At 42.7% G+C, this 27,935-nt stretch overlaps 1 protein-coding gene across 2 annotated transcripts; it reads right to left on the reverse strand.

The window, feature by feature from the left end:
- Positions 1-1,506: 1,506 nt before the first annotated feature.
- Positions 1,507-27,676, reverse strand: LOC105899289 (collagen alpha-1(II) chain-like). Of its 2 annotated transcripts, XM_012826447.3 has the most exons (54): positions 27,152-27,676; positions 24,795-25,004; positions 23,772-23,788; positions 22,666-22,698; positions 22,230-22,262; positions 22,071-22,124; positions 21,529-21,621; positions 21,289-21,366; positions 20,875-20,919; positions 20,685-20,738; positions 18,956-19,009; positions 18,079-18,132; positions 17,931-17,984; positions 17,774-17,827; positions 17,627-17,671; positions 17,440-17,493; positions 17,185-17,229; positions 16,971-17,024; positions 16,716-16,814; positions 16,409-16,453; positions 16,127-16,225; positions 15,951-16,004; positions 15,735-15,842; positions 15,342-15,395; positions 14,539-14,637; positions 14,290-14,343; positions 13,825-13,923; positions 13,561-13,614; positions 13,379-13,432; positions 13,196-13,249; positions 13,000-13,053; positions 12,747-12,791; positions 12,495-12,593; positions 12,260-12,367; positions 12,001-12,054; positions 11,832-11,885; positions 11,491-11,544; positions 9,539-9,592; positions 9,229-9,336; positions 9,016-9,069; positions 8,804-8,857; positions 8,515-8,676; positions 8,148-8,255; positions 7,743-7,850; positions 7,551-7,604; positions 6,508-6,615; positions 6,012-6,065; positions 5,577-5,684; positions 5,029-5,082; positions 4,766-4,873; positions 4,203-4,491; positions 3,929-4,116; positions 3,559-3,801; positions 1,507-3,389 (listed from the first exon to the last, which is right to left on the reverse strand). In XM_012826447.3, the coding sequence occupies exons 1-54, from the start codon at positions 27,243-27,245 to the stop codon at positions 3,243-3,245; spliced, it is 4,467 nt and encodes a 1,488-aa protein (XP_012681901.1). In that variant the 5' UTR covers positions 27,246-27,676; the 3' UTR covers positions 1,507-3,242. The 2 variants fall into 2 exon arrangements, with proteins under 2 accessions (XP_012681901.1, XP_031429887.1); XM_031574027.2 differs by lacking the exon at positions 24,795-25,004.
- Positions 27,677-27,935: the final 259 nt, after the last annotated feature.

The following is a 27,935-nucleotide window of genomic DNA, read 5'->3' on the forward strand; positions in this document are numbered from 1 at the left end:
AGAAATGTCACCATCTAGTGAATTAATCTGAGAAAACAGCTTTTGTAACTCAAGTCTTCTGGCTCTATTTTAGGCCCTCTTCACTTCACAAATACCTTGTCTATCATTGGTCTAAGGGTATTTCCCAGCGAATTCTATTAAAAACATCCACTGAATTCATGCGCACAATCACTGCATCTCTGATTAAGTTGGTAGTTGTCATGTGCACATGTATGTTGATGACAGATATCAGCTTTTACTCAGTAAATGGTTTGAAGACCACAAGACTTGTACCTACTGATGAAATAGGGTCTAAATGGCCTCTAAGATAGATTTGTTTATTCAGCATGCATGCAGAAATGACTAGAACTTCAGGACTGCTGTTTAAAACTGCTGTATAAAATGTAACTTTAGGTGAATAATGCTTTTGGGTTTATTTATCATATATGTTGTGAAACTTACAGTATGTATGAGTTGATATTATATAGAAATACAATTATGCATGATTTTAAAAACACAATTCTACATTAGACTAATAAATAATAATGGATATTTATGATATTTAGACCATTGAGCGTTGAATGTGTTAGGTACTTTTCCATCGTTTGTCTATTGTGTTTATACCATAACATTTCCTCAGGTTGCTCAGTGCTGGTGGGAATAATACATATAAAAGTGAGATATCAGAAACACTTGGCTTTCTGTGAATTTAAACATCCCACTCCCCTTGGTGATTCCATGCAAAAGATGCTGAGGACCCAGCATGGGCCTGTGTGGGATTTCTGTTGACTTCTCGTGACTGTGTAGGAACCCACAGTGCCCCTGTATGGGGTCAGTATGAGCTTGGACTAGTTCTCTTTTCCCTGAGAAAACATTTACTGGAAATACATTTACTGGGAAGAATTCTATTATTTGAAAGTTTAATGGTGTATCCATCCTCAGCATAGACAAAATGTTGTGCCATTTGGGTCAAAAAAGGTCACACCACACTTTTCACTGATATCCTGCCTTATAGCATGGAATGTCCTTATTCACATTATCAAAAGTTAAAACATGTTTTCTCTTTATTCAGTTCATTCAGTTGTGCTCTTCACCTCTCAATTCACCTCTGCTGTAAAATGTGATGGGTGGTTGCTAAAGGAGGTGACTTTTCTTCTGTAAACAAAACAGTGCAGTACATCAGTATACACTATGGTGATCTGTATTGTGTTAACTATGGCGATCTGTATCATGTTAACATTTCTCATTAGTGACTACTCATATGTTCATATTGATATCAACTGCTTGCCACTTGTGTGGACAGATTTCTGAAGGACCTTTGTTTGGAATATAACACCGCTCCTGTGTACGGTCTGCCGTGGAATAGCAAAGGATGTCTAGATTGTAACACAGAGATTTCTATAGGATAATATAAAATGCTTGTGATTCCAGACTCAGACTTGCTGAAAACTAACTGATGTCAATGTTAATGAGGACTCTCAACAGTCTCCATTCTTCAATTAGATATAGATTTATCTCTTTTTTTTCTTGTGTGCCTTAAAAAGTTAAATGCTGTCCTCCTTCATATAGTTAGCACTTACTACCAAAGTTAAGAATAATCTCATGTAGTGTTAAGTTAAGAGAGGACATAATATTGATCCAGTGTGTGCCTGGAAGACTCTTTTAGTCTACTGAAAATTTGAAACCAAATATCTGAAAGCACAAGGACCATTCAATGAGTCACTTTGTGTTGTAGTATATGAATCTGAAGGTGAATTGTGTATACCATTACTCTCACAGAGCTTTGTAATTTATTTAAAACCTTTGAAAGAGGCTGCTAACTACTTGTTGATACAAACTAAGTACAGATTTCTGTACAAATAAGTAAACGAAAGTATACCTTCAAGAAAAAAACAATTAAAATTGACTTCATTGTTCCTTGTTTTTTTTTTTACTTTATTTTCCAATTTACATTAATTAAACCGTAACAAAACAAAATCAAAACCCTCCCAAAAAGGAAAAAAAAAACAAAATAAAAAATGATCATGATCATAATAATATTAATAACAAAAAATATACACACCCTCACACGTAGAGACACACCCTGGCTCTCGGAGAGGGGAAGCTATCCTGGGAGCTATGTGGGTGTCAAACTCCGGCTGTCCCAGAGGAGCCCCTCATTCCTCTGATCATTCCGGATTGTTCCGGGCTCCCAGCGCAGGGTGTGTGTGCAGTGTGAGGCAAGTAGGGAAGGGGGGGATTCTGGGACCTCTAACAAAGATGGATGTTTGGTTTTTAATAGTCATAGCACCTTCTGAAGGGGGGGGGGGGGGGGGTCATGCATGTTCAGCCTCACCTCAGGCTAACTCTTACTTTGTTTTGCTAGCGTGAGGTAGCTTCAAAAAAGAATAACCCAAAAAATAAAATCAAACAAAACAATGAGGATAATGAAACTAAAAGAAAACAGAAATCTTTTCCAAATTTATTAGCATTTCTTTGGTTGTGTGTTGAAAGTATAAAACAGAGCTCCTAACAAGGGCTGTAAAGGGGAAATAATCACACTGAAACCCAAAACCTCCCAAATTAAAAACTGCACTTCCCAAAAAAGTGTTGGCGTGCACACAGACACACGCTCACAGACACTCACATAAACATGGAAATATATAAATCAATATCTGGATGAAACACAGACTTTTACAACAATAGAACCAAGGTTTTATAATACACAGTAAATGGTTTTTTTCCTAGTTGGTAGATTTTAGGAACACCTGAACTTTTTACATCATTCTAGAAAGACAGGGAGGGGCTCTAGAGAACTGGGCGGATCCTGATGTTCTTTAGTGGGAGGGGCCTCTGTGGTATCCAATCAAACACACCCAGTTCTGTGCACCTTCCCTCACTGTGTTGGGGGTATAAGGGTGACATCAAGCCATGTTTCGTTGCTTCTTTCCCTTTCTCTTGCTCATCTGTTCCTTCCATCTCTCCCTGACACACAGCGAGAACATGGGATCTTTGGGAAACATGACTGATGTCAGAGGGGCAGGCTGACGGTGGGAATTCTGGTGGCGCTCAGTGGAACTACAAACCCATACTTCTGGTGTCGCTCAGTGCCGATATCCTAGGCGCATAACTTGGAGAGCACAACTTTACGTTTGGAGGAACAAGTATCAAATCAATTTTAATGTCTTTTCCTGTCTTCCATTGTCTTCGTTTTTAAAAAGTGTGTATTGCTTCTTAATGGACTTTTCATATCGTTTGTGTTTCTTTGTCTTGTTTATTCCACTTTACAAGAAGCAGACGGCTCCGATGTCCACTCCAAACTCCTGGTCAGCGCCTCCTACGTCCATGGGAGCGATGTCCACGATCGGCAGTCTGGACGTCTTCTGGGTTTTGTACTCAATCACTGTCTTGCCCCACTGGCCTGTGTGTTTCTGTGGAGGCAAAGAGAAGTGTAAAGGGACTGTACTTTGACGGTAATTTTCCAGCTAATGTGTAGCTATCTCCCCCCCAACCCGTTTCTGTTCAAGTTTTATTCTTTATTGATCAGTCAGAGCACATTACAGAAAGAGCACATGTGTGTTTTGTGTGTTGAGGATGTACCTTGCAGCCATCTTCCAGCACGCTGTATGTGAAGCGGCTGTTGCCTTCAGCTCTGATCTCAATGTCGTTGGAGCCCTGCAGCAGCACAGCCTTCTTCAGGTTGCCAGAAGCCTGGTCCATGTAGGCGATGCTGTTCTTGCAGTGGTAGGTGATGTTCTGGGAAGCGTCTGTGGACAGCAGCCTCAAGAAAGTCAACTGGATGTTGGCGCTGTTGCCTGGCTGGTTATCATCAGCATAGCTGAACTGTAAAAAATACAAGTCAAAAAAGGGATTTAGTCACGGACAAAGCAAGATGGATGTGTTGTAACACAAATGGAAATGGAAGTCATACTTTTGGTCATAACTAGGAAGAATTAGATGAAGCACTCACGTGGAATCCACCATTCATGGTCTCGCCGAACCAGACATGTTTGTGCGTCTTGCTCTTGCTGCTCCACCAGTTCTTGCGTGGGACGCTGGGAGTGTTGGGGTAGACACAGGTCTGACCACTTTCCATGTTGCAGAAGACCTTGATGGCATCTGCAGTGCTGCCCAAGTTGGGATCCACATAGTAATCGCCTGTCAAAGAGCAAGAGAGCCATCAGATCACTGGAATCTTTATCATTACCGTCTTCACCTGCAGTCAACTTTTGCCTCTCACTTACCGCTCTTCCATTCTGGGTGGCAGAGTTGGAGATCCCTGCATGTGCGTGCTGGGTTCTTGCGGGTTCCATCAGGGTTGCGCATGTCCTCCAGCTGGCTGGTGATGGACTTGAGTGTGGAATCCACCTCCATGTCGTGTTGCCTGATGGAGCTGGATGGGTCATCAGCCCGCATGTATCTCATGGGGTCTGGGCCCTTCTCATGCTGGGACAGTCCAGCGAAGGCAGACATGTCGATGCCAGGGCCTGGGGGACCAGGAGGACCAGGGGGTCCAGCGTTACCGGGAGGACCCTGGGGGATGGGGATAGAGAGAGGGGGGATACAGGTAAGGTAACAATCTGTTGGGTCCAATCTGTCTTAGTAAGACAAGCACAAGTGGACTTCCTGGTATAAGCAAAAACACAATTTTGCAAGGCTCCTCCATTCAAAATTACATTCTAGATGGGTTGCTTTGGTGTTACCTCTGTTGTATATCTATGTCTGTAAATGCTGTAAATCCTGTAGGAAACCTCTTTCAACCTATATCAACCTGCATTAACTGCTACTGCACTGGGACTCTACTCACAGCAGGGCCAGCCTCTCCAGAGCGTCCACGGGGTCCGGGGGGTCCGACGGGTCCAGACAGGCCGTTAGCACCATCCTTTCCAGAAAGTCCAACTGCGCCAGGGACTCCCTAAATGGAAAAAAGCCTTTTAACTTTGCAATTTAACTACTCAGTCAAGGAGAACAATCTGAAACCAAAATGCTGTGAAATTAGCCATCCTACAGCAGGCTTTAGTGACTTTTGACTGGGACTGAAAGCTCATGTCAGAAAAAGTAATTCCTCACCTTAGCTCCAGCAGGTCCAGAAGGTCCAGCAGAACCAGCATCTCCAGCAGGACCCTGGATAGAGAGAGAGAGAAAGTCAAATTAGGAAAACCTGCCTGGTATAATGTCATATGACAAAATGTGAGATCATAATCTATGCATGATATTCTAAAGGTGTACCATCTAATTCTGTGTCTCAGGGATAGGAATCCTATTTGAGGTGACTGTGAGGTAACTGTGTGAGGAAGTTCCAAAGGGTCTTAATTGGTGAGTGTAGTTGTCATGTCATTAAGTTAGGTTAAGGTAAGAGTGAGGTTAATGTGTGTTACTGTAGTGTTTGTGCACTGTGATGTAATTGGCAGGCTGTGGTGTATTTGTTGTGAATCTTTGAGATTGTGGCTTGTATTTGTTTTGTGAGAAGGTTGGGTGCCTAGTACTTGTGAGGTAGTGGTGAGCAGGCCATAACACTAGGGTGAATATGAGATGGCACATGAAGCGTGATGAATGTTGTGATCCTCTGGCAAGTGTGTTTGGATGTGTTAGGAGAGTGTTCAGTGTGTGTCACTCACAGCAGATCCAGGCAGACCCTGCAGACCAGTGAATCCTCTGTGTCCCTTCTGTCCTCTCTCTCCAGCCTCGCCGCTCTCTCCCTTGTCTCCACGTGGGCCTTGGGGTCCCTGGACAGCAGAGTTCATATGTGAGCATGACTCACTAGACAACAGCAATACAATTGCCTCCCAAGTACAGCAGTATAATCAATGCTTACATGTGTAGAGCTCTGTCTCAGTTTTGCATACAGTCGACATTTTTACATTCTACTAAATTTAATTGTGCTAATGTATAGCACAATCCTCTACTATACTTTGGATAGTTATGGTGTCTTTGTGCTATTTTGTTGGTCTTCATTAGTGTGCATCTGTTATGTTTTTTTGGGTGTTATGGGTCTGTTTTTGGCCTGCAGATATTTGTTCAAGGGGAGGAAACAGATAAGCACAGATACTCACAGCCATGCCTCTAGCTCCAGAAGGTCCAACGGGGCCAGCAGGTCCTTGGGCACCCTGAGAAATAAGAGGTAGAGAGAGAGAGAGGGAGAGAGAGTGAGAGAAAGCAAAAGAGATAACTCTTCAGCTTATGTATATGGGATGACAGATGCTCAACAATATCTAATGTTGATAATTAAAGTCGGCTATGAATATTTTATGTCACAATGACATTAAGATAACTAATGTCTAAGAGGAGTTAAGTAATGATTATGAAACTAAATACATGGATGTATTCTAGTGCTTGAGCAGATAAGATTGATATTGATGTTGATGTAATATTGATGTTGAGTGCCTCACACTCATTTCCCTTGGGATGCTACAGTGTTCATGTTCTAAAAGCAGTAGCTTTAGCATCATTGGCAACCTGCCCACTGAATTGTATTGGTACAGTCATGATGGTATTGTTATGGATGCATTATATACTATGAATACTGTGTGTTGTGATTGGGATACTCACAGACTCTCCTCTGTCTCCCTGTTTGCCCAGAGGTCCGACGGGGCCAGGGGAACCGGTGGCTCCAGGAGCACCAGGGGCACCAACGGGTCCAGTGTTACCACGCTCTCCCTACAGGAGGACACATGGCACAGACACTGAAACTACAGTACATTATGCCCATGCCCCTATGAGAGAACTATGCAATAAATACTCTCTGCTGAGTGGGTCTTCATAGAATCATTTGTACAAGGGGTGCAAGCTTTGTATCAGTTTTTTAGCCACCACCTTTTCCACCTAAATACTATTTTACTCCAGCAAATTGTACAGAGAAGAATCAGTAAAGAACCCGTGTTTTAAAAGATTCTATTTTTCTTCCAGAATTATGCTAGTCAAGTAACTTTGGTTTAGCAAAATACTGTTTTTTTTTTCAACTTGCATTATATTTATTTTATATTATGTTTTGTTACATGTATATTCAGATTCACTGAATGGCATTTGTAAATTATGATGTGCTCCACAACAACACAATATAGAGGTCTCACTAAGAGTAAATTGGAAGCATATGACTGGCCTATTGCTAAGAGAGATGTCATGAAGGTCTTTACTGAAAGCAACATGAGGTGAAGCATGTGACAGACAGCAGACAAGATTGTTATAGATTCCCACTGAGGAGTCTGCTCAAAAACAGGCAACCTAACTGGAAGAATATTTGCTAACAATGTTTGCCTGATGTTTTGTGCTGTTTGACCATACAATAAAACAATGTGAATTACACTGTTAACTACAATGGAATTGTAGGACTGAAGATGTAGCCTACATCTTGGTACATATATTGTATGTGCATTGTAGTTTATGCTTAACTGCCCTGACTGGGAGGTCTATGTGATGTCCTACTTCCTAACGTAGGTAAATAAAACTCCCATCCATATATTTCATTGATTTCTCAGGTTCCTCATTATCCATTGTCATAATGTTACCGGGCTCTAACATGTTTTTCTACTAGTTGGATGGACTCATTTCTTCTGCTGTGTTTCTGATCGCATTTATGCTGTCTGATAGCTCACCTTGACTCCTCCAGCTCCATCTCTACCAGGAGGTCCATCAGCACCAGCGTTACCCTATAGGACAGAAGGGTGTGTGTGTGTGTGTGTGTGAGAGAGGGAAAGGAAGATCGAGAAAGCAATTATTAAAAGCACAATTCCAGTATTCATTGTCTGTAATGCTGAGCTATTGCCCAGATGGTATGATGTACAAACCTCTCTTCCAGGTTCTCCACCAGGTCCACTCAGTCCAGGAGGCCCGACTGGGCCAGGGGGTCCACGGTCACCACCAGCACCGGGAGATCCCTGTTTACCTGGCTCCCCCTTTGGTGCAGCAAAACCAGTTAATCAATTAATCAATTACCTAATTAATCCATTAATGAATTAACCTAAAGATTTAAAGGTTTAACCAAAAAACTGTTCTGTCAAGTATTTATACACATTATTTTACAACTAATAATATTCAAAGCTAGTGGTTATTCAACAAAGCTCACAATATCCATTTGCAGTGTTCTGAAATTATGCACTGTACTGACCAAAAAGCCTTATTCTGACCATAGGGTTTAGCGACTAGCAATGTCATGGTTAGGTTACCATGGATTGGAGGATTGTGGTACTCACAGAAGGTCCTGGGAGACCAGGGAAGCCTCTCTCACCGCGCTGTCCAGGCAAACCAACAATACCACGCTGACCAGCAAGACCAGATGGGCCATGAATACCATCAGGACCCTAAGAGGGGGTGATAGACACATCATTATATACTTCATTCAAATGACTGAGTGGCACAAGATGAAATGTAAACATCATGATATGTGTTGAATATGTGGATACTTGTGTTAAAATCCTTTATATTCAGCAGTACTTGTTACTAGTCCCCCAATAATATGGAAAATAACTGCCAGTGTCTAGTCTGGAGTAGCCCTCTATGCAGGGACATTATCAATAGAATCAGCATTTCAAACGCTGAATATTGAGAAAAGTGACTAACAGGGGGACCATCCTCTCCCGCTTCTCCTTTCTCTCCAGGGGTGCCAGCAGCTCCACGCAGACCAGCATCTCCTGGTCTACCTGGGGGACCAGCATCACCGCGCACTCCCTTAGGACCGTCTTTTCCAGCGCCACCAGGTGGGCCAGAAGGACCAGGGTTTCCCTAAGGAATGAGGACAGGACACAAACAGAGGGGGTAAATTGGAGGAATGGTGTAGGCAAAGGGCAGTCAATCCATATATGGATTGCAGTGAGTTTTAGACGTGCTGTGTTTTGAAGTGTTGCCTTACATTAGGACCTGGAGATCCGACACGTCCAGCTGCGCCTGGGAAACCAGTGGCACCCTGAAGAGGAACAGAAGAGTGACATCAGTGCATCAGTGTGCTGTGTGTTAATGGCATGTTGGTATAACTGATAGTTAACTCATTTTATTCACAACTAACATGCAATGTGAGTGTTGATAATTATGATTTATTTGGACTATGATTAGCTGTGTACTCACAGCTGCTCCCTGGGCACCACGAGCTCCTTTAGGCCCAAACACACCAGTGGGACCCTAGAGGAAGAGGAGAAATCACATTAGTGAATGGAACATTGAACAACAAAATAAGTGCACACACGTTAAGCACTCACTGGACACACACATAAACTCGTCTCAGTCTTCTACAGCGCTAATGAGACAGAACGCGCTAATGAGACAGAACGCTTGACTTACTGAAGGTCCGGGGGCTCCGGAAGGTCCCTGAGGTCCATTGGCACCAGCATCTCCCTTCTGACCACCCTCACCGAGCTCACCCTTGGCACCAGGCTGACCATCAGAACCCTGCAGCAGAGAGGAGGAAGGTGAACTCAAAGTTGCTAGGGAGATTCACTTCATTAATGTCTTAGACTTCCACTAACAAATCAATCAATCACATTAAAACAAAATCAGAATATTTAGTTCCTTCTTAGATTCCACATCAAGAGAGAATAATATTGATGATTTAAGTATGTAGCTATGTGTGTGTGACCGTGATTGTACTTACGGGAGGTCCAGCGAAACCAGCAGGGCCTGGAGGACCACCCTCTCCACGATCACCCTGAAGAAAGACAAGATGAGAATAAGGATTGGTCATATGAAGAAAGTGTCTCTCATAGACACAAGACACAGATAGTGTGACAGTGTGACAGAATGCTGAATTGCTTGCTTGAAAGTCAGGTGAAGGTGTGTGTGGTCATTTGGATTTCAGTTGTTTTATTTCATGACATTGTCGTGTGGAGCAAGGAGTGATGCCTGGAGATTGAGGAGATGTCCTTGGATGATGAAGGGATGCAAAGCCAACACAGAAGAAACTACACTATGGACAATAATCTTCTAATCTCCGCTCCTTGTCACCGTAACGTGTTGTGTGCGATTGAGATCTGTCGCATGGAATAGGCTACACAGAATAAACTGACAGCTTACCCACCAGACCATTTACCAGAAATATAACGGGGGTAACAATGTCATTAAAGATTTGTATACCATAGGCCTACTTTCAAATTAAATATCTATGTGGTAATATGGCAATGTGGTAATAGAGAAACAACTGTAAGAAACCAAACATATTTTTGTTAAATGTTTGTAAATTACATTCATATTTATCTATCAATAATTTGTCCTGTCACCAAGGTTGGCAGACAATACCTTCCTAATGACTCTAGTGTTATTTTACAGTTATTTAACTGTTATGATTTGTAATTCAGCATAGGCCTCAGTTACGCTGGGGATATGCCTCCACCACTTTTAGCGATCACCTATTTCGATGGGTTATTATCATTTAGCTTTGCTGTGTTTTATTATCATTTAGCTTTGCAAGCTATTTACAGCTATGTTTGTTGAACATATATGCACCAGTTGAGTTATTGTAATGCTAGTTGTGTAGCTGTCTGTGGCTAATATCCTGAAATTAACTTGGCTAAGTATGCATAGGTGTTGAATGTGTTCCTCGCTATGCGATTTTACAATCAATAACGTGCACAATAATATCATTACTGTGCACAGTCTGGCACTGGAACCGGAACCGGAACCCTCGGATACCAGAGGTGGGTGTGCTAGTAATTATGCTACAATCCCGGGCTTCCTCAGATAGACTACAAGTACGACTGCTATAGTTTAAGGGATTTTGTTTTTTGTTTTAAAACACTACAAAATCCCAGTAGGCTAGGCCTGACCTATGATGTTCTTGGATTTGTATTCAGGCTACGCTCACTGTAATAGCAGAGGCAGAACTCGGCAGGCCAGTGACAGGTAGGATGACCTATGTAAAATCCCATCTATGTCCCCAGCACTTTTCAAACCAAATTGAGTCAGCCTCCATTTGCTTGTTAGGGTACTTGGTGTTTTCCTAATACTAATTGAATGGCTCTGTGTCAATGTAATGCAGGTTCCACATAAGTGTTGATTGTTCAGTGTGCATTTAATTTCACGTTCATGTGGTGGAATCACGTTGTATTGTGGTATAGAATTAAGAATTAGCAATTGTTCTGAGAGACTGATATTTTTATACTTTTATAAATGTGTGTGATCACATTAGACAAAGCTGTAACTGATCAGAGAAGGTGGGTGGATGGCGTGAGGGGCATAATGTTATGCACTATAAATATAATATCATAGGTCTGTAGAGTGAACGGAGGATGAACAGAATTAGTAGGTGTAGTAGTACATGTACAGAATGATAGAGGAGAGTGTATATGCAGACTGAAGGCGGGAGTAATACATATACGGGGGGGGCTTAAATAGATGGGGTGAGAGTATGGATATATTTCGGTGGGGTAATCAACAGTGGGGTAGAAATCATCTTGCTGGGTAGAGTAAAGGTGAAGTCAATATGAGAGGTGGCGTAATGTTCTGTGTAGGAGTGAACTGTCAGTGAGCGGCGTTATCTGTATGTGAGTGGATTTAATGGTAATGCTAGTAGTAATGAGGGGGAGCTTTAGGTGGGTGCAGTCAACTTACAGGGGCTCCACGGGCACCAGCAGCTCCATTGGGTCCAAGAGGACCATTTTCACCCTGAGTGAGACAGAGACAGAAGTATCAGCATCATAGGAAACGTACTGCTGTGGGCAGCCATTGAGGGCAAATACAAGGTAATTTAGTCTGTATCTTAATCTTAATCTTAACCGTGAGAACATATAGGCTAGGTTAGAGAATGAAGAGAATGAGGCCATTTGTATGTTGTAATGAAATTGATAATGTCATTGCTGGTGCATGTTTATATAGACAGATATGGAAGAGTGACATCCACACTTTTTACATCATTACCAATTCATGAATTTATGCTAACAGTGAGATCGTACCTTGGCTCCATTAGGACCGGAAGGACCAGGAGGACCAATGGGGCCAGTCAAACCCTAAGAACAAGACATCCAGGGACAGACATGAGGCAGTTGAACAACAGGAAGAGTCGGCTCAATCTGTTACTTTGAGATGGCAGATTACTTAATTTGACTGAATTTCTTCACTTACTCTTCCGCCATCTTTTCCTGGAGCACCCTCAGGTCCCTTCTCTCCATTGTCACCCTGAAAGGAAGAATGATAGCGACATTAAGAGTTGTGTGTATTTGTAATAACTTGTTTGGGGCTCTTTGGCTGTACAGTTGCATATGTCTGTGTGTTTGGATTTGAGTGCTTGGATTGTGCATTCAAACAGTGGATTTGAGTATTTGAGCATGTATTGAGTCAGGAGGCTGGGTCGGGACCAAGTGCAGTATAATGTTGAACTCACTCTGTCACCCTTGGCACCAGAGATACCGCTAGCTCCTCTCTCACCAGGCATTCCCTGAAGACCAGGGGGTCCCTGGGCACCGGAACCTCCTGAAGGTCCGATCGCGCCCTACCAGACAACACACATACAACACAACATGAATAGGAGGACATGAGACATTATGAAGAGCAGAGAGATGTGGAGAGAGGAGAGAGAACTCTGTCTTTGGGTCATCTCTGTTGGGTCATGAACTCACCTTGGGTCCATCAGTTCCAGGAGTTCCAGGAAGACCACGAGGTCCCTGCAGTCCCCCAGCACCAGCACCTCCTCTCTCACCAGGGAAACCACGCTCTCCCTGAGTGATGGAAGGGTGGAAGAGTAGGGAAGAGAAGCAAAAAATGTAAACCATTAACGGGTCACATCTGACTGACAGGGTGTAATAATTTCATTGCAGCTGATGTGTATGAAGTGTAATAGAATGTTCTAGTGGGGAATCTCTGAAACTCACTCTTGGTCCAGAGGGGCCAGCAGCTCCACCCTCTCCAGGAACACCCTACAGAACGAGGATGAGAAGAGAACACAAGATATACTTCATCTAAGATCACATCTCACACATACACATACACCACAAACAGTCCACACAGCATACAAACCACACATATCATATGAGTCCTGCTATTTAAATGTCCACATATAGGCCCTTTATGTGGAGAAAGAGAAACATGCCTTGAAGACTCTAGAAATCTACTAAAGATGCTCACCATATCACCAGGCTTGCCAGCCTCTCCAGGTGCGCCAGAAGGCCCAGGCAGACCCTAAGGAATGGAGCAGAAGATGATTAAAACCAAAATGCGCTAAAATGAGTGTCCTGTGGTATGTTGTATGATACATGGATCAACTATCTGTAGCAATACTTGTGGTTTAGGAGGGCCCGTATTTGCCATGGTAAAAACTCACCTGGAAGCCAGAAGGTCCAGCCTGACCCTGTTCTCCTCTCTCTCCAGCAGGGCCCTAGGATAGAGCACACACAGATCAATACCTATTTTTGTGTCCAGGGAACTATCACACACATCACATATACTGCATAAATACATGCTACATAGTCACAAGGGTGATGGTGAGAGTGTCAGAGATACTTACATTAGGGCCAGGGGGACCAGAAGATCCAGTCTCACCATCCTTTCCAGACAGACCCTACAGAGAGACAGGTGGAAGTTTACAGGATGACCTTAAAATGTCTTGATGTACAAATAATCATATTAAAGAGACCTATATGATCTCAAAAATAGAATACCAAGGTGAAAAAAAAGGTCATTACTTACCCTAAGACCAGGGTTACCAAGAAGTCCTTTCTCTCCAGTCTTTCCGGGCTCTCCCTGTGTGTGAAAAACGATGTTTTGAAATATTAGGGCATGCAAAAATCATTCATTGATGACAGGTGTAGTTTTTTATTTCCAATGAGATATTACACAAAGAATTACCCAAGAAATGACGCCAAAAAATAAATAACGATCATTCATTTTAGAGTAGTTTAGGAACTGACTGTATACACTTTTATATTCACTGATCCTTTATAACACACGTACATTGGCACCCTTAGGTCCAGGGAATCCCATCACTCCAGGTTGACCACGAGCTCCCAGAGGCCCAGGGGGTCCGGGACGTCCATCCTCTCCAGGGGCTCCCTATGGGGGCAGAGACCAAAGGGATTCAGCACAGGCTCAACACAAAGCTCTCAGACCATAGACTTAACACAGAAATCAAAGAGACCTAACACACACTACAGACACAACTCAGAGACTCAAAACCAAGCACAGACTCGACAGAGATAATAGAGATACTAAACTGTAAGACTCTAAACAGACACTCCATATTAGAGACAACAGACACAGATTCTGAGCTATAATAATCTAAGCACTGAGACACAGACAGAACAATTTGGGATACATGACAGTGACACCAAGTCAGATTATGTTGTTTGTTAAGTCTTTCAATGGAACAACTATTCTGGTCAAAGAATAGCTAAGATCATCAAAGTATGTCATACTTACACCGGGACCAACTTTCCCTTGAGGACCAGCATCTCCAGGACGACCAGTAAGACCCTGTAAATCAAATACAGAACCGTTGAATGTGGGGAGGATGGAATTTATATAGTTGATTTATCTCGATGAATTTGAGACTAACATTTGTTGTTTGATTTATAAGACTAATATCTTTAACAAAACTGTAGTGAATGAAAAATGCAATGAATTCTGTTTCTGTGGCAGCTGATGTCAGTGGTGGTTTGTGACACTCACTCTGGCACCAGGAAGGCCAGGCTCTCCAGTGCGACCGGGGTCTCCAGTGCCTCCCTTAGGACCACCCAGACCAGGAACACCACGGTCTCCAGGGGCTCCCTGCACACCACCAAACAGGAAAGAGTTGAGTGAGAGGATGGACTATGTTCGTACATGAAGAGTACATTGAATGTTTAGTTATGAAGTAAAAAGTAGTAAACTACCATGATTTAGCACATTTAACCCAACTCGATGTTTTCAGTTGCACCTCCTTCAGTTTGACAGTTTCTTTTAATTATAACATACAGCGAATCCACAGCGCAAAACAGCCACATGATTTTGTTTTGGTCACGATTACAATATTTACATGGATTATTTAATCAAATTCATTGTTCTGACAGAAAGGTTGTTTATTTTATTTGCCAACTGCCAATTCTATGATGACAACCTCACTGAGAACATCCAGGTCATCAGTATGGTTGTCCAAGTGTGTCAGTATATAGGACTGGCTACATGGGCAGACGATGAGATCAACGTGCAAATACAATCTAATGTCACTAGCTGTTGTAAAGCAACATATTTCAATGTTGCCACATCATAGTACTGTATTTGGGCATATGTTGATGTTTTAGATACTTCATTGAAAGTGGGATTGGTAATGTGTTTCTTCGTTTATGATCACGTTTGGCGAACATTATTTTGACTTCATGGAAATAAGGGTATTTGGTGCCTCGATTCATTTGCCATGGGTTCAGAATATCCTACATACAAGAGGTAGATAGAAACGGTAAACTTAAAATGGTGTTGACTGATCATTCGCCTACCTTAGCTCCAGCAAGACCATCTTGACCAGGGAATCCACGGTTACCAGGGGCGCCCTATCAGAATAAAACAGCTCAGATTATTTGCACATAAAAGCCTCTTGAATGAGCACACTAGATTTTACCTAAGCAGTTGAAGAAATTACCTCAATGGAGAGTACTATAGAGGCTATATGCACTTCAGTCATGTCTGATTTTAAGATTTACCATTAATCAGATCTTCTAATGACTCATCACACAACCTACAGATGAAGTAAACCCAGGTAACTCCTAGCTCACTAACCAGTGCACTAATTCAAACAAACCTGGACATCAGGTCGGATAAGAGGCTACCGTGGGATTAACACTGCAGTAAACTAAGTCTGACGAAGAACCTCTGCATCTCAGTGAACTCACTCTCTCCCCAGGAGGTCCAAGTGGTCCAGCAGTTCCGGGCTCTCCTCTTGCTCCTCTCTTACCCTCCTCTCCAGAAGGTCCAGGTGCTCCTAGAGGTCCAGCAACACCCTGTCATGCAATGAGTAGAAGTATGCTTTATTTATGGGGCTGCAGCAACATTACTTTTGAACCTTTAGTTCCACATGAGTGGAGGTATTTTATATCAGTTTTACTCACGCGCTCTCCTTTGGGTCCAGCCTCACCCTTGAATCCTGGGATACCAGGATCACCCTGTGGAAGAACAGCAGTAGTGAGCATCATCAAGCATTGCTATGGCTAGCAGTGCGTACGTAAAGAAATTGAGGGATGGGTGAAGTGAGAAGGGATGGACGTGGAGAGTTGATGGTACATACAGACTGTCCCTTGGGTCCAAGAGGTCCAGTAGCTCCCTGGGGTCCGGGAGGACCACGTGGGCCAGGGAAACCAGGTGCACCAGCAATACCAGCACCTCCCTGCGAAGGTGAAGCAGAGGGGTTTAATTTGGAGGTGTCACAGGCAATGGGATCGTATTTGTATCTGAATGGTCCACCACAGAGGGGAAGTTTATTGCCAAGTCTGTCAGTTTCATGACAGAAAATCACATGAGTCTAATAGACCATATGGGAGAAACAGATACCATGTGACAATATACTCACAGCAGATCCTTTAGAGCCAGGGATACCATCAGTTCCAGGGTTACCCTGCAAGAGTAGCAAACAGGGTCAGCACAGAAGCATTACAACAATAATTAATCTCACGCTTCACAGTAAATCAGATATGTTACACATATGAGACAACAGATATGCAAACCATGTTTATGTTATGAAGACAAATGTATCTAATTCATCCTAAATCTATTGATCCAATTACTCGGAGACAAACATTGACTCAGTCTGACAAAGCTCCTCTGAAAATCTTTAAGAGCTCTGTATGCAGTGGTCCAGGTTTGATTGTTTTACTTACGCCTGCACCAGCAGGTCCAGGAGATCCGGGCGTACCACCCTCTCCACGGGGTCCCTGAGCTCCCTCAGCTCCGCGAGTACCAGTTGGACCAGCTTCACCCTGAGGAGGGGAGAAACAGCACAGGCCTCAGAGACAAAGTACAAGCCATAAGAGGAACCACATCGAAAAGAACACACAGGAGGAACAACCTTTTGGGATTTAGCAAAGCATTAGCCCAGACATCATATTGTGTGTAAGTGCTGATCTGCTTCTCACCTTGGAACCTGGAGATCCAGGGAAACCTGGGGCACCAGCGGGGCCAAGGGGACCCTTCAGAGAGAGGAGGCACAGCATTGCACTCAGACAAACGATCAGTGACTCTTCAATTTATATCAAACCAAAAATCTAACACATTCCTCATTAAAGGTTTGTCCTTAAATTTCATCTATGTCATTTCACAACGGTGAACACATGGACAGGTTCTACTTACAGGGGGACCAGCAGGACCAGGCAGACCATCGTTACCACGAGCACCCTGGAGGAAACAGAAGACTGAGTCACTATGGGCTCCAGTGCACCTGAGAGACAGTGTGCTGTTCAGCATTGCTCTTGAATAGAGGTGATATCAGGTCAAGTGATTCCAGTGCATAGTAATTGTTTGTCTTGTGCCTTGTTTGTCTGTGCATTTATGAGTGTGTGTGTGTCTGTGTGTGTGTGTGTGTGTATATGTGAGTTTGTCACTCACAGCAGATCCAGCAGCCCCAGGACGTCCTCTCTCGCCAGGCAGACCACGAGGTCCCTGAAGACAGATAGAAAGAGGGAGGAGAAGACAAAGACAAAGAGAAATGGTTAGTGGTAAAGAAATCCAGTGTTTCCTTTTAAAGTAATGTCTCAGCTCAGGGCGTACGGGGAAACAGGTGCACACCACTCACCATGGGTCCAGGAGCGCCATTCTCACCAGGAGCACCACCCTCACCCTAACCAGAGGAAGATGGCAGGAGGAAAGGAAGGGTGTTAGATAGGGTCAACACAAATAATGTAAGTAGACTTTATATGTATGTAATGTGTATTTGCTATACCTTAGCTCCAGCAGTACCAGTCTCTCCCTTAAGTCCATCCACACCTGGGTGTCCCTGCAAACACACAGACAGACAGACAGTCAGTCACTGAATAGTCACAACACTGGCTGGGATAGAGTTGTGTATATAATTTATTTTCAGAAATCTATTCCCTTACTCTGTGTCCTTTGAGTCCTGGAAGTCCAGGTGTTCCTGGGAATCCACGAGCTCCCTGTCAATGGAACCAAAAGTGGAGTGGATTAGGGCATGTATTCTTAGTTTTGAAGCGGAAATCACTTGGGCTGTTTTATTTTTTTTAAATATACCTGAGGGCCGGGAGGTCCACGCTCACCAGCTTTGCCAGGCTTACCAGCTTCTCCCTGAAGTGAGATGGAGAGAGACGATGAGGTCAACGTGCAAATACAATCTAACGTCACTAGCTGTTGTAAAGCTAGCTATAATATAGTGGAAGTATTAGCACCATCTAGTGTGTGAGACAACCGCACAGAGTGCAGCTGTGAGGAGGGTCCTGGGGTGTGATGCACACTGGGACATGTTTACCAGTCTACCCATGAAAAGATTTTGATTATGAAAAGGAACTCACATGAAATAAATAACTATACAGACTACCCTGTCATGGGGCTTTAAGTGTCAAATGGTAGAGCACGTGTGAGAGGTAGTATAAAGTATCCACTTCAAATTCCAGAGTCAGATGTTGATTTGATAATCCATGACAATACAAAATTAAATATACTTTAACAATTTCATGAGTTAACACATAAGGGTAGTGTACAGATAAAAGACAATATGAGACAATGACACAAGAGGACTTTGCATAATAGAAATTGACAGAGAACACATACGACAGATACAGGGACACAAAGATAGGTCAGAATGGAGGTCCATCTGAATACTCAGTATGCACTAACGTTGATTAAGAACCTACTACCAAAGCGTTATTGTAGTACGTTCTATGGGTATGTGAGTGAGTAGTAAGGACACAATTCGGATGTTGGCCCACTCTATCACCATCTCACCTGTCCTTTGACTTTACAGAGGACGTAAACCCATGTATGCCATGAAAAATGCCATTAAAGTCACCTCGGAGCATTTACCTCAGAGTAGCGATCGTTGACGATGCAACAAAAGGGTTAAACAACCAGGAAAATACCAGATAGATACCAGCCTCATGACAATACTTACATCACTTCCTGGTTTTCCTGAGGGTCCAGAGGGGCCACGGGGTCCCAGAGCTCCCTACAACATCAGAGAGGGTATACATCAGACAGGATCAAACATGATGTTATTTGGGCTTTATAAATGTAAATATATTGTAAAGTGTAATTGTTACTCAATGTTAAAAGTAAATGTAATGAACGTAAGTGTATCAGAAGATGCTGTACAGAGTTGACAAGCAGCCATAATGACTCCACCCTATCTCTGTACAAGAGAAGTGTGCTGAGGGATAATGCTATGGTGCAGTGCTACTCTGTTCAGATTCTTTTGATTTCAGACTTCATCAGAGGACGAATTCTACACTAGTATTGTTCATGGACAATGGTCTGCATTACTAGGGTCACCCAAGTGGTTTGATTTCACAGGGGCAAACAACCCAAAAGAGGCAGACATATCTCTATTCCTTACTGATATATTGTGATTGCATGTTTCTTTTGTAGTGAGCCAGTCTGAGATAAACCTCACTGCAAAGCAACCAGAGAGAGAGCACACAGTGGTATAGATGGCACTCACCATCACACATCTGCACTGGCTGCTATTTACACAGTAGAAAATAAAGCGATTATTAAGACCTGCCTAGGTCCAAGCTGAAACGTTTGAGATTCACCTTCTATTGTTCTTCTATTGTATGTTGAATAATGACCAATCATCAGAAGGGTCTTCCTGCTTTGGAACTATGTGGAACTTTCATACATCATGACAACCATGTGTGAAGTACTGGTGCTAATTTAGACATGGGGCATAAATATGTTGTTGCTGTGTCATAAACCAGCATAAGATGATGTCATATGTACAGAATACATATCTGAAACAAATGGGCAGATGAGGGATGAGAAGATGTGAGGGAAGGTGAAGTGATGACAACTTAAGACTGCCTACTTCTTTGGTATAATGGTGAAAATGGGCATACTACTGTGCAATATCTGCTGTGGCAAATAAATATACAGTCATTTTAAATATTTAGCATCACTGGTTACATAGGGCCTAAATGTAGACATATCTTCTTAACAAGGAAGACAAAGATGGATAATTTTCATCTAACCCATGTTTGGACAATTAACTGGTGCAAAGTTCCTATGTTTTCTTTCGGATTATATAGAATATGCAGTCAGGAGATTTGTGAGTTTATACTATATTGCTCTATATGCTTCACTGTTGTTAACAATACTGTGTAGAACAGGTGGCTGTTTGGGACAAAATGACGGATGGATTGGGTAGGAATGGCGGATGGATTGGATAGGAAATGATTTGAGTGACTATACGTATGCCCTTATTTGACTCTATGTGATGGCACTGTTTTAGAATACGAGAACTCTTTTTGAAAGTAGATCCCAAGAACTGATGGGACAACATGTATTTCTGCAGTTGTCAGATGTCATTCCAAAACAATATGTAAACAATACGAACATTTTGGAAAAGGAGAAGGCAGAGGAGGACTGACAATTATGAAACAGCAATTCTTCAATGAGAATGATAGTGACTTTGAACAGAGGGAAGGTTAAGCCTATTGTGAAGATAATGTAGTCTATTGTTCAATTCCATGTCTACCCCTATCCTGCTCAACTTAACAGAGGACACCTGTGTGTGTGTCAGAGTTCGCTTAGAAACATCTAGAACTGATGCACCCAGGAACTGGTGGTGTTGTGGATTGTTCATGTCAGGTGCTGGTGAGTGGTGGGAACAGTGGAATACTTACAGCAGGTCCAGGTTCTCCAGCCTCACCAGGGCCGCCTTGGAAACCCTGTGGGCCCTGTAATACAAAGAACAGTTATTTCTTTCTATTCTGTGTTCATCTGGTCATATGAGTGCACTGTACTGAATAACACAGGCTAATGTATGATGAGTGGCGGTAAGTAATGAGTAATAAGTGTGTTTGCATTACTTACAGGAGATCCAGATGGTCCAGGGGGTCCACGAGGTCCCATGGGGCCCTAAGAAAAACACAGAAATGTATTTTATAAAACGGTTTTCATTTACAAACTATTTTTAGATTTTAGTGAGGACTGGGGACTGTGAATGTCTCAATAAACAGGCACAGAACTGAACATTTTACTCAAATAGGCTCTTTGTACCTGTAATGTTTTCCAAGGATTTGTTTTTCTAAACATGTTTGCACTGAGCTGAGATGTACACTTACAATACTTCCTTTTGACCACTGGGTGGAAGACAAGTTCAGTATTGACAGTGAACCTGTAGCTGTGTGTGTGTGTGTGTGTGTGTGTGTGTGTGTGTGTGTGTGTGTGTGTGTGTGTGTGTGTGTGTGTTGTGTGTGTGTGTGTGTGTCTGTGTGATTTTCTCACCATGGGTCCCTGCATCACACCCATCTGAGCACCTCCAGCCTTCTCATCAAAGCCTCCAGCCATCTGAGCAGCAAAGTTCTAAGGGGACATACGAACATAAGAACACATCAGAACACATAACACACAAACATACACATATAAACACATAAGAACACACAAACATACACATATGAACTCTCAGGGCTGAAACAAGTAGGGAGCTGACAGGGGATGAGGAATGAGGTCAGATGTCAAACTTACTCCACCAAGTCCAGGAGGGCCTGGGGGGCCAGCAGGTCCTGGGTTTCCAGGGGTGCCGGGCTCACCGTCTCTGCCTCGAGGTCCGTGATTTCCCTGTGATGAGAGGAGAGGAAGAGGAAGATAAGAGGATTAAATGAAATCCCTCACATGATTCCTCACAGCAAGATTCTCAATAAGCCGAAAATTCCATTAATCCACTTAACACCTGAACAACTTTAGAGGGACTTCCAAATCCCACACTAACGAGGGCATTTTGAAGCTAAATGTAGGAGTTAGAATGTTGTACCACAGTGCAATTGTACCTGATCTCTACATCATGATCAATCAACCTAGTATGTCTATTTTCTGGTGCAGTCCTACATTATCCCTTCACTAATGTGTAACAGTTGGGTGTGCTGCCCAAAAGTAGCATACATGTGTACAGTTTGCTCAGCCCCCTACATAATGTCCACGTGCTGCCATGGTAACCCCCTTGCAATGAGGATAGTTGACAGTTCTGTAAGTCAGCCATCCATAGGACATTGGTTTTGGGTCTTCCTTACCGTATCTCCCTTAAGGCCTCTCTGACCACGGGTTCCTTGCTCTCCCGGGGGGCCCTAAAGAACCATGGGAATAGACATGAGCGGAGGAACCCAATGCGATTGATTGACAAACCTCACTGGGAACTGAAAAGTCTTCAACAAACACACAAAGACACTCACCATGGGGCCTGATGGTCCTCTTGGTCCTACGACCTAAAAGAACAGAGAAGAACAGAGAAAATTGGAGATTCTGGTGTCTGTTTTTTAAATGAATAACTACAATGAATTAATACAATCATAAGTAAGATATTACAACTACTATTAATAGGCAATTTGGACATGAAAATGTGGATACTGTGGGGAAATATGAGAATCTGCCTTGGCTGTAGAGCCGGCCACTGACTATCAGATCAGAAGTAGAGGAGGCCCTTCAATATAACTCATGTGAGGTCCTTCCTCCTCTCCTAGACCACAATTACACCTGCTTATTCCTTCAACAGAGTGGGCCTGTCCTGTTTATAAATAAACTAAACTAATAAACAGGACCTCAACCACCGCCTTCGTAAGTCTATACTATAGACAGGGCTGGGTGAAGGACTGGCATTGCTTGACTTACATCAGTAATGTCTCCTGGCTCACCCTTCTGTCCCTGGAAAAGAGAACATTTGGAAAACATCAAAAGGAGATCATTTTAAAGCTCTGGTCTCGTTCAGGTTAGACATTTTCCTAGATTGAGAATATTTGTCAGGGTAAACTGTAATATCAAACAGACATGTTTTGTTCACTATAGGCACTCCAATGCGTTTAAAATATCTAAATAAATCAATTCTGTGCCTTTGCCACCCATTCTGAACTATCTACATCAAACAGATATGTATCTGAGAAGAGCAACATATCCAGAAATGGTAATGTACAGTAAGGTTACAGTGATACCAACTTCCCTTAATAAGTAAACGAAACTTCTCTAAGCAAACATTACCAGAGGTTAGTGTATGTTAAGTACATAAAATATGCATGGTGAAATATGTCCAATGTCTTTGTGTAGATGAATGTGTGTGGGTATATTTCTGCACATTTGTGCACTTTTTGGTCATATGGGCATTCCATGCATAATTTATCAAAAGATAACTTATGTGACAACAGCCCCCATGTGCCTACAGGTCCTGGTGGGGAGACTCTTCACTGAAAGAACTGTAATGTTGCTTGCCACAGGTCATAGAGCTAATGTAAAAATAAATATGGTCATCTTCAATCTCTGCTATTATACAAATGTAGAAAAACTGATTGATTTAACCTTTATTGTAACCTGTTTGTAACCTATTGTCATCTAGGTTTTAAGGCCTTACACCCAGGCTGTGTGTATGTTCAAGGAATGTGTATGATGTGTTCTCCAGCACCTTTATTAGAGCATATATTTATACAATTGGTGCTCAGTCATACCCCAGTTAATGAATTGCTTCTTGAGGTAATGCTTCACCTTTAGGACACGTATTTCCTTTATGGATTTACTGTTTTTGTTGCTATTTATAAGGGAAAGCAGATTCTAAAATATATTTTATCTTAAACTTGAATATAGTTTTCTTTTTTTCTTTTGTTCGTGGTTGCACATCTATAACTAGTGTTCCTATACTGTTACTGGTTCTTGATATAAAATGATCCTGATATATAATTCAACCTGAACATCTTGAAGAGTTTTATGAGGGTCAGTACTTCCTAACTTACCCTTGCACCAACTGCCTCTGGAGTTTCAGAAGAAGAGATGTAAAAAAAGAAAAGAAAAAGAAAACACAGGTTAGCACTGGCCCCACGGATGGATATTCACAGACAGCATGGCCATACACAACCACATGTTTACACACCTCAACTGCTATTCACGCAATGGTGACATGAATTGGCCCCTTATAACAAATGTGCAATGCTATATCTTTAACAAACACAGTATATGGTCTCAGTGAGAGTGGGAGGGGGAGGGAGGTGGAGCATTGGTCTCAGCTAAAGGACAGCTATAAAACAGCATAGCAGTCCCTTTTTCCTGCAGGACATTATTTAATGTAGAAACATTTACATTTAAATTAACTTTCAATAGTAAAATACCTCAAAATAAGTGTTAAAACCATTATTGCACCAAGACTCTTGAATATTTATGTTTAATAATTGGTTGCTGTTGAGCATTTAGGTTGTCTCTTAAATGGTTAAAAAGCAGAAGGTTTGGAACACTTCAAAGTTTTTCTATTCATTATTGCCACTAGTGTCACTGATTTGATCATTCTGAGACATGCACAGTCCAGCTGGAGAGTTATTGTCCAGAGCTGACATGAGCGATTGGGCATTATTGACATTGTAGGAGTCATATACGAAGAATGCATCATAATGCACGTGTTTCCATAATGCCTTCAATTATCCTCAGAATGTATTTATTTGATATTACAATGCCCTTAATTACAGCCTTTAATTAAGTCATTGCTCATCTCAGCTGAAGTGCTGAATACAAGTCTGGAGCAATGGGGGTAATCACCCATTCCTAAAGAGAAGCTTGCAGCTTGAAGAGATGCAGCAGAAAACTTAGAAGTGTTACTCCTGTCCACTCACCCTGACATGTTTACTCTGAGCTCAGACACCAGTACCCAAACACACACCTGTGATGCAGGTGAGAGGGAGCCCAGAGGAAACATGAGCGAGGGAGACAGAAAGCAGAGGGGAAAGCATAGCAGTGTAATTTATTTAGAAAAGTAAATAAATTAGGACCAATGGGGGTGCTGTGCTCAGCTGGGCACACAGGGCAGCACTCTCCAACGGGAATGACGGGGTTGGCACAGTCGCGCAGCTCGTCGCAGATGATCTCATCGCACAGCACGGCACCCGTGTCACACACGCAGATGCGACACGGCTCCGGCTTCCACACGTCCTTATCACTGTAGTGGCGGCCATCTTGGATGCAGCCACCCAGCTCATCCTCTACAGGCCGGCAAACAGGAGGAAGCCAGGGAGAGGGGTGGGGGTGGGGGATACGGGAGGATGGAGCGAGGATGGAGGGGGTAGGTAAAGGGAGAAAGATGTCGGGTGTTTAAGGGGCGTTTATGAGGGCAGCAGTAGGAAATCAGCAGCTGAGATACTTGCCAGGCCGTGCACAGCATATATGCATTGATACACTGCCATATCAATGAGGATATGCTTTGATATATCAAATATATGTGCACTTTCTCTCATCTTGTGTAATTTTGTTATTTTTCAATAATGAATCGACATAATACACTTCTTTGAGTCAACATGACTCAGCATTCATGAAATGCTCATGCTCAGATGGCTCCCCTAAAACAATAACACTCACTCACACGGGCACACACACACACACACACACACACACACACACACACACACACACACACACACACACACACATATTCATGCACTCATTCAAAAGCACACAGTCAATGCCAAGCAATGTCAGTCCATGACATCCACATGCACATTAAAAGTCTGATGTGTAAACTAGGTCATTCTGCTTTATTCTCTAACAATTTCTCTTTGCACTACAGACAATAATAAAGTGATATTGTAACTACATGAATAAATTACAACAACTTTTAAACTCAAATCAATGCTTAAATCACTCAATCAATAAAGTATTGTGGAATTAGGCAGCTTTCTCAACATTAGGTGTGCTATTTCCTGAATAGTGCTGCAAGTAAGAGTATATTTAAATGCTGTGCGTAGCAGCAGCACCTGAGCATCCCACTGCTCCACGGATACGCTACGGGGCTGCATAGTTTACAATGAGGTGGAAGGTTTGGGGTACTGTGCACTGATTGGTTGACTAAACAGTGTAGGGTTCTATGGGCTCCACAGCGCCCCCTGATCTATTCATCCCTCCTACCCTCCACCCTACTCCTGGCTGACCTGGCAGCCCGATACATGAATGGCCCTTTCTCAGACGCCACAGGGGCATAATTGACAGGCGGGTGCCTTAAGCAAACAGGGACCCCATCTGGTTCTCATAGAGCTGCTAGTGCCAGAACAAACACACGCACAGACACACGGACACACACACAGTATGGCGCAAAGAAAGAATTGCTTTCAACCTTCTCGGCCCCAGGGTTCCACTAGTGATTTGTTTTTTTGATGGTTTGTGTAAAAGCGCTATTGAGTGACTGAAATGTCTCAACCTGAAAATAAAAAAAGGTTTTCACCTCTAATCTGATGCAAGGGCAGACGCAAAATTAAAGAAGGTACTCCAGCTAACGCCTAAGTTATGTTTATGTGTATTTGCACCCATCCTGGAGAGAGAATTTTTTTGTAAAATGAGGAATTAGGTACATGAGACGAGACTAGTAGTCTTGATCATTTGTGACTATTACAATGACTTATACCCAAGACCCACATACACAGACACACTGTTCCTTTGTACTCTTCTGCATCTCCACCTGATACCCTTTGAGCCTGCCAGGCTGCAGGTCAAATGGTCTATGCGGATACACAGGTAGTAGTGAGGTAACTTCACATTACAAAGCAACAAATAACTCCGTCCTTGTATGTTTCATTCATGATCCACAAGCAACACACTTAAACATCCTGAATGTGGATAATTCGTAATCTGGTACCACTAGGGACAGATAATCACTTAGTCACTAGCCTTAGTCTTGCCAAAACTCTTGTTAGGAACTTTCAAGACTTCAAGCTAGGAAAGACGATGATAACCGCATGTAGTGAGTGAGATTCTTTCGGTTGTTACAGTTTGTGGTGTCGAGGTGCGTTATTACTCCTCACTCAGTTTAGCTATGAACTGTTCACTTCGCTTTATCAATTTCAATTTCATATCTCCATTACAGCCAATGTCACTCCGCAGGTACAAGGCTCTGCACTGTTACACATGATGAACCTCACACACTCTGTTCCACAGTGTGTGACACTTCATCACTTTTATATGGTCTTACAAGCCCAAAAGTGTATCAATCATGGCAACGTACAAGTTTCCTTTACACGTGTAAAATATCAATAAATGACACAGAGTTAAGGAAACTGTCTAACATGCGAAACTAACAGCATCAGTAGCAGACTGGTTGCGGGTTCACCTGTTGAGGAAAAGATAAAAAGTTGCGACTTACGGTCATCCTCCTGTTGGCATCTTACAAGCGATAGTAATACAACTTGGGTTGCTACAAGTAGCAAAACAGTCCGTGAATCCACAAAGCTGAACATGTCTAAATATTAGACACGCAGATCCTTTGGGTGAGAAAACAAGACGGGATAGAGCTGCCGCGTCTCTTTTGGCGTTGTGTGTGTGTTTGTGTTTTCCAAGACTACCGAACCATGCAGTCAATCTTCCGACCAAAGATGTGGAGGAATCCAACGGATGGGCCCGTGCGGAAAGTAAGCACCCACCGCGTCAGGCCAAGCACCGCGGTTTAATGTCCAGTCGCGTATTTATGAATCTTTGTATATTCCGCAGTACCAGTCCACCCCCTACGACCCCCAGGCGCGCTGAAACACGAGCTCTATCTCCCTCCCCTCCTGTCTCAGCATCTATTCTTCCCAAACCCATCCTCCTCCTGCCAACTGCGCAGAGGTAAGGACCTCATCAGTTTTTTTCCCAAAAACTTTCTCTCACCGGTGCACATTTCCTTCTTTTTCCAGGCAGAGAAAGATTGAGAATAGAGGATTAGACTTCTGATGAGTCCGTGTTTTTTTCGTGTAGGAGCAATGTGAAGTCTACATACAAAGTTATGTGATAGAACTGCTTTAAAGTAACACTATGCAACAATTAGACACTTTTTGAGGTATGTTTTTTTTAGACAACTAGTTTTGGTACCATCCTCAAATTCATTTTTATAGCATATGGTCATGTGAAGGACAGATAAACACTTGTGTCTTTCCCACTAGCCATCCAGG

Source organism: Clupea harengus, chromosome 1, assembly GCF_900700415.2.
Source record: "Clupea harengus chromosome 1, Ch_v2.0.2, whole genome shotgun sequence".
NCBI lineage: Eukaryota > Metazoa > Chordata > Actinopteri > Clupeiformes > Clupeidae > Clupea > Clupea harengus.

Bases quoted from the DNA above. Each gene is read 5' to 3' on its own strand.
- LOC105899289 (XM_012826447.3), bottom strand. From the start codon at position 27,245: ATGTTCAGCTTTGTGGATTCACGGACTGTTTTGCTACTTGTAGCAACC. The intron at 12,055-12,259 runs GTGAGTTCAACA...TCTTCCTTTCAG, and splicing joins CTGGTGCCAAGGGTGACAGA to GGTGACAATGGAGAGAAGGG. The intron at 8,858-9,015 runs GTGAGTACACAG...GTTCCTCTTCAG, and splicing joins GTGGTGCCCAGGGAGCAGCT to GGTGCCACTGGTTTCCCAGG.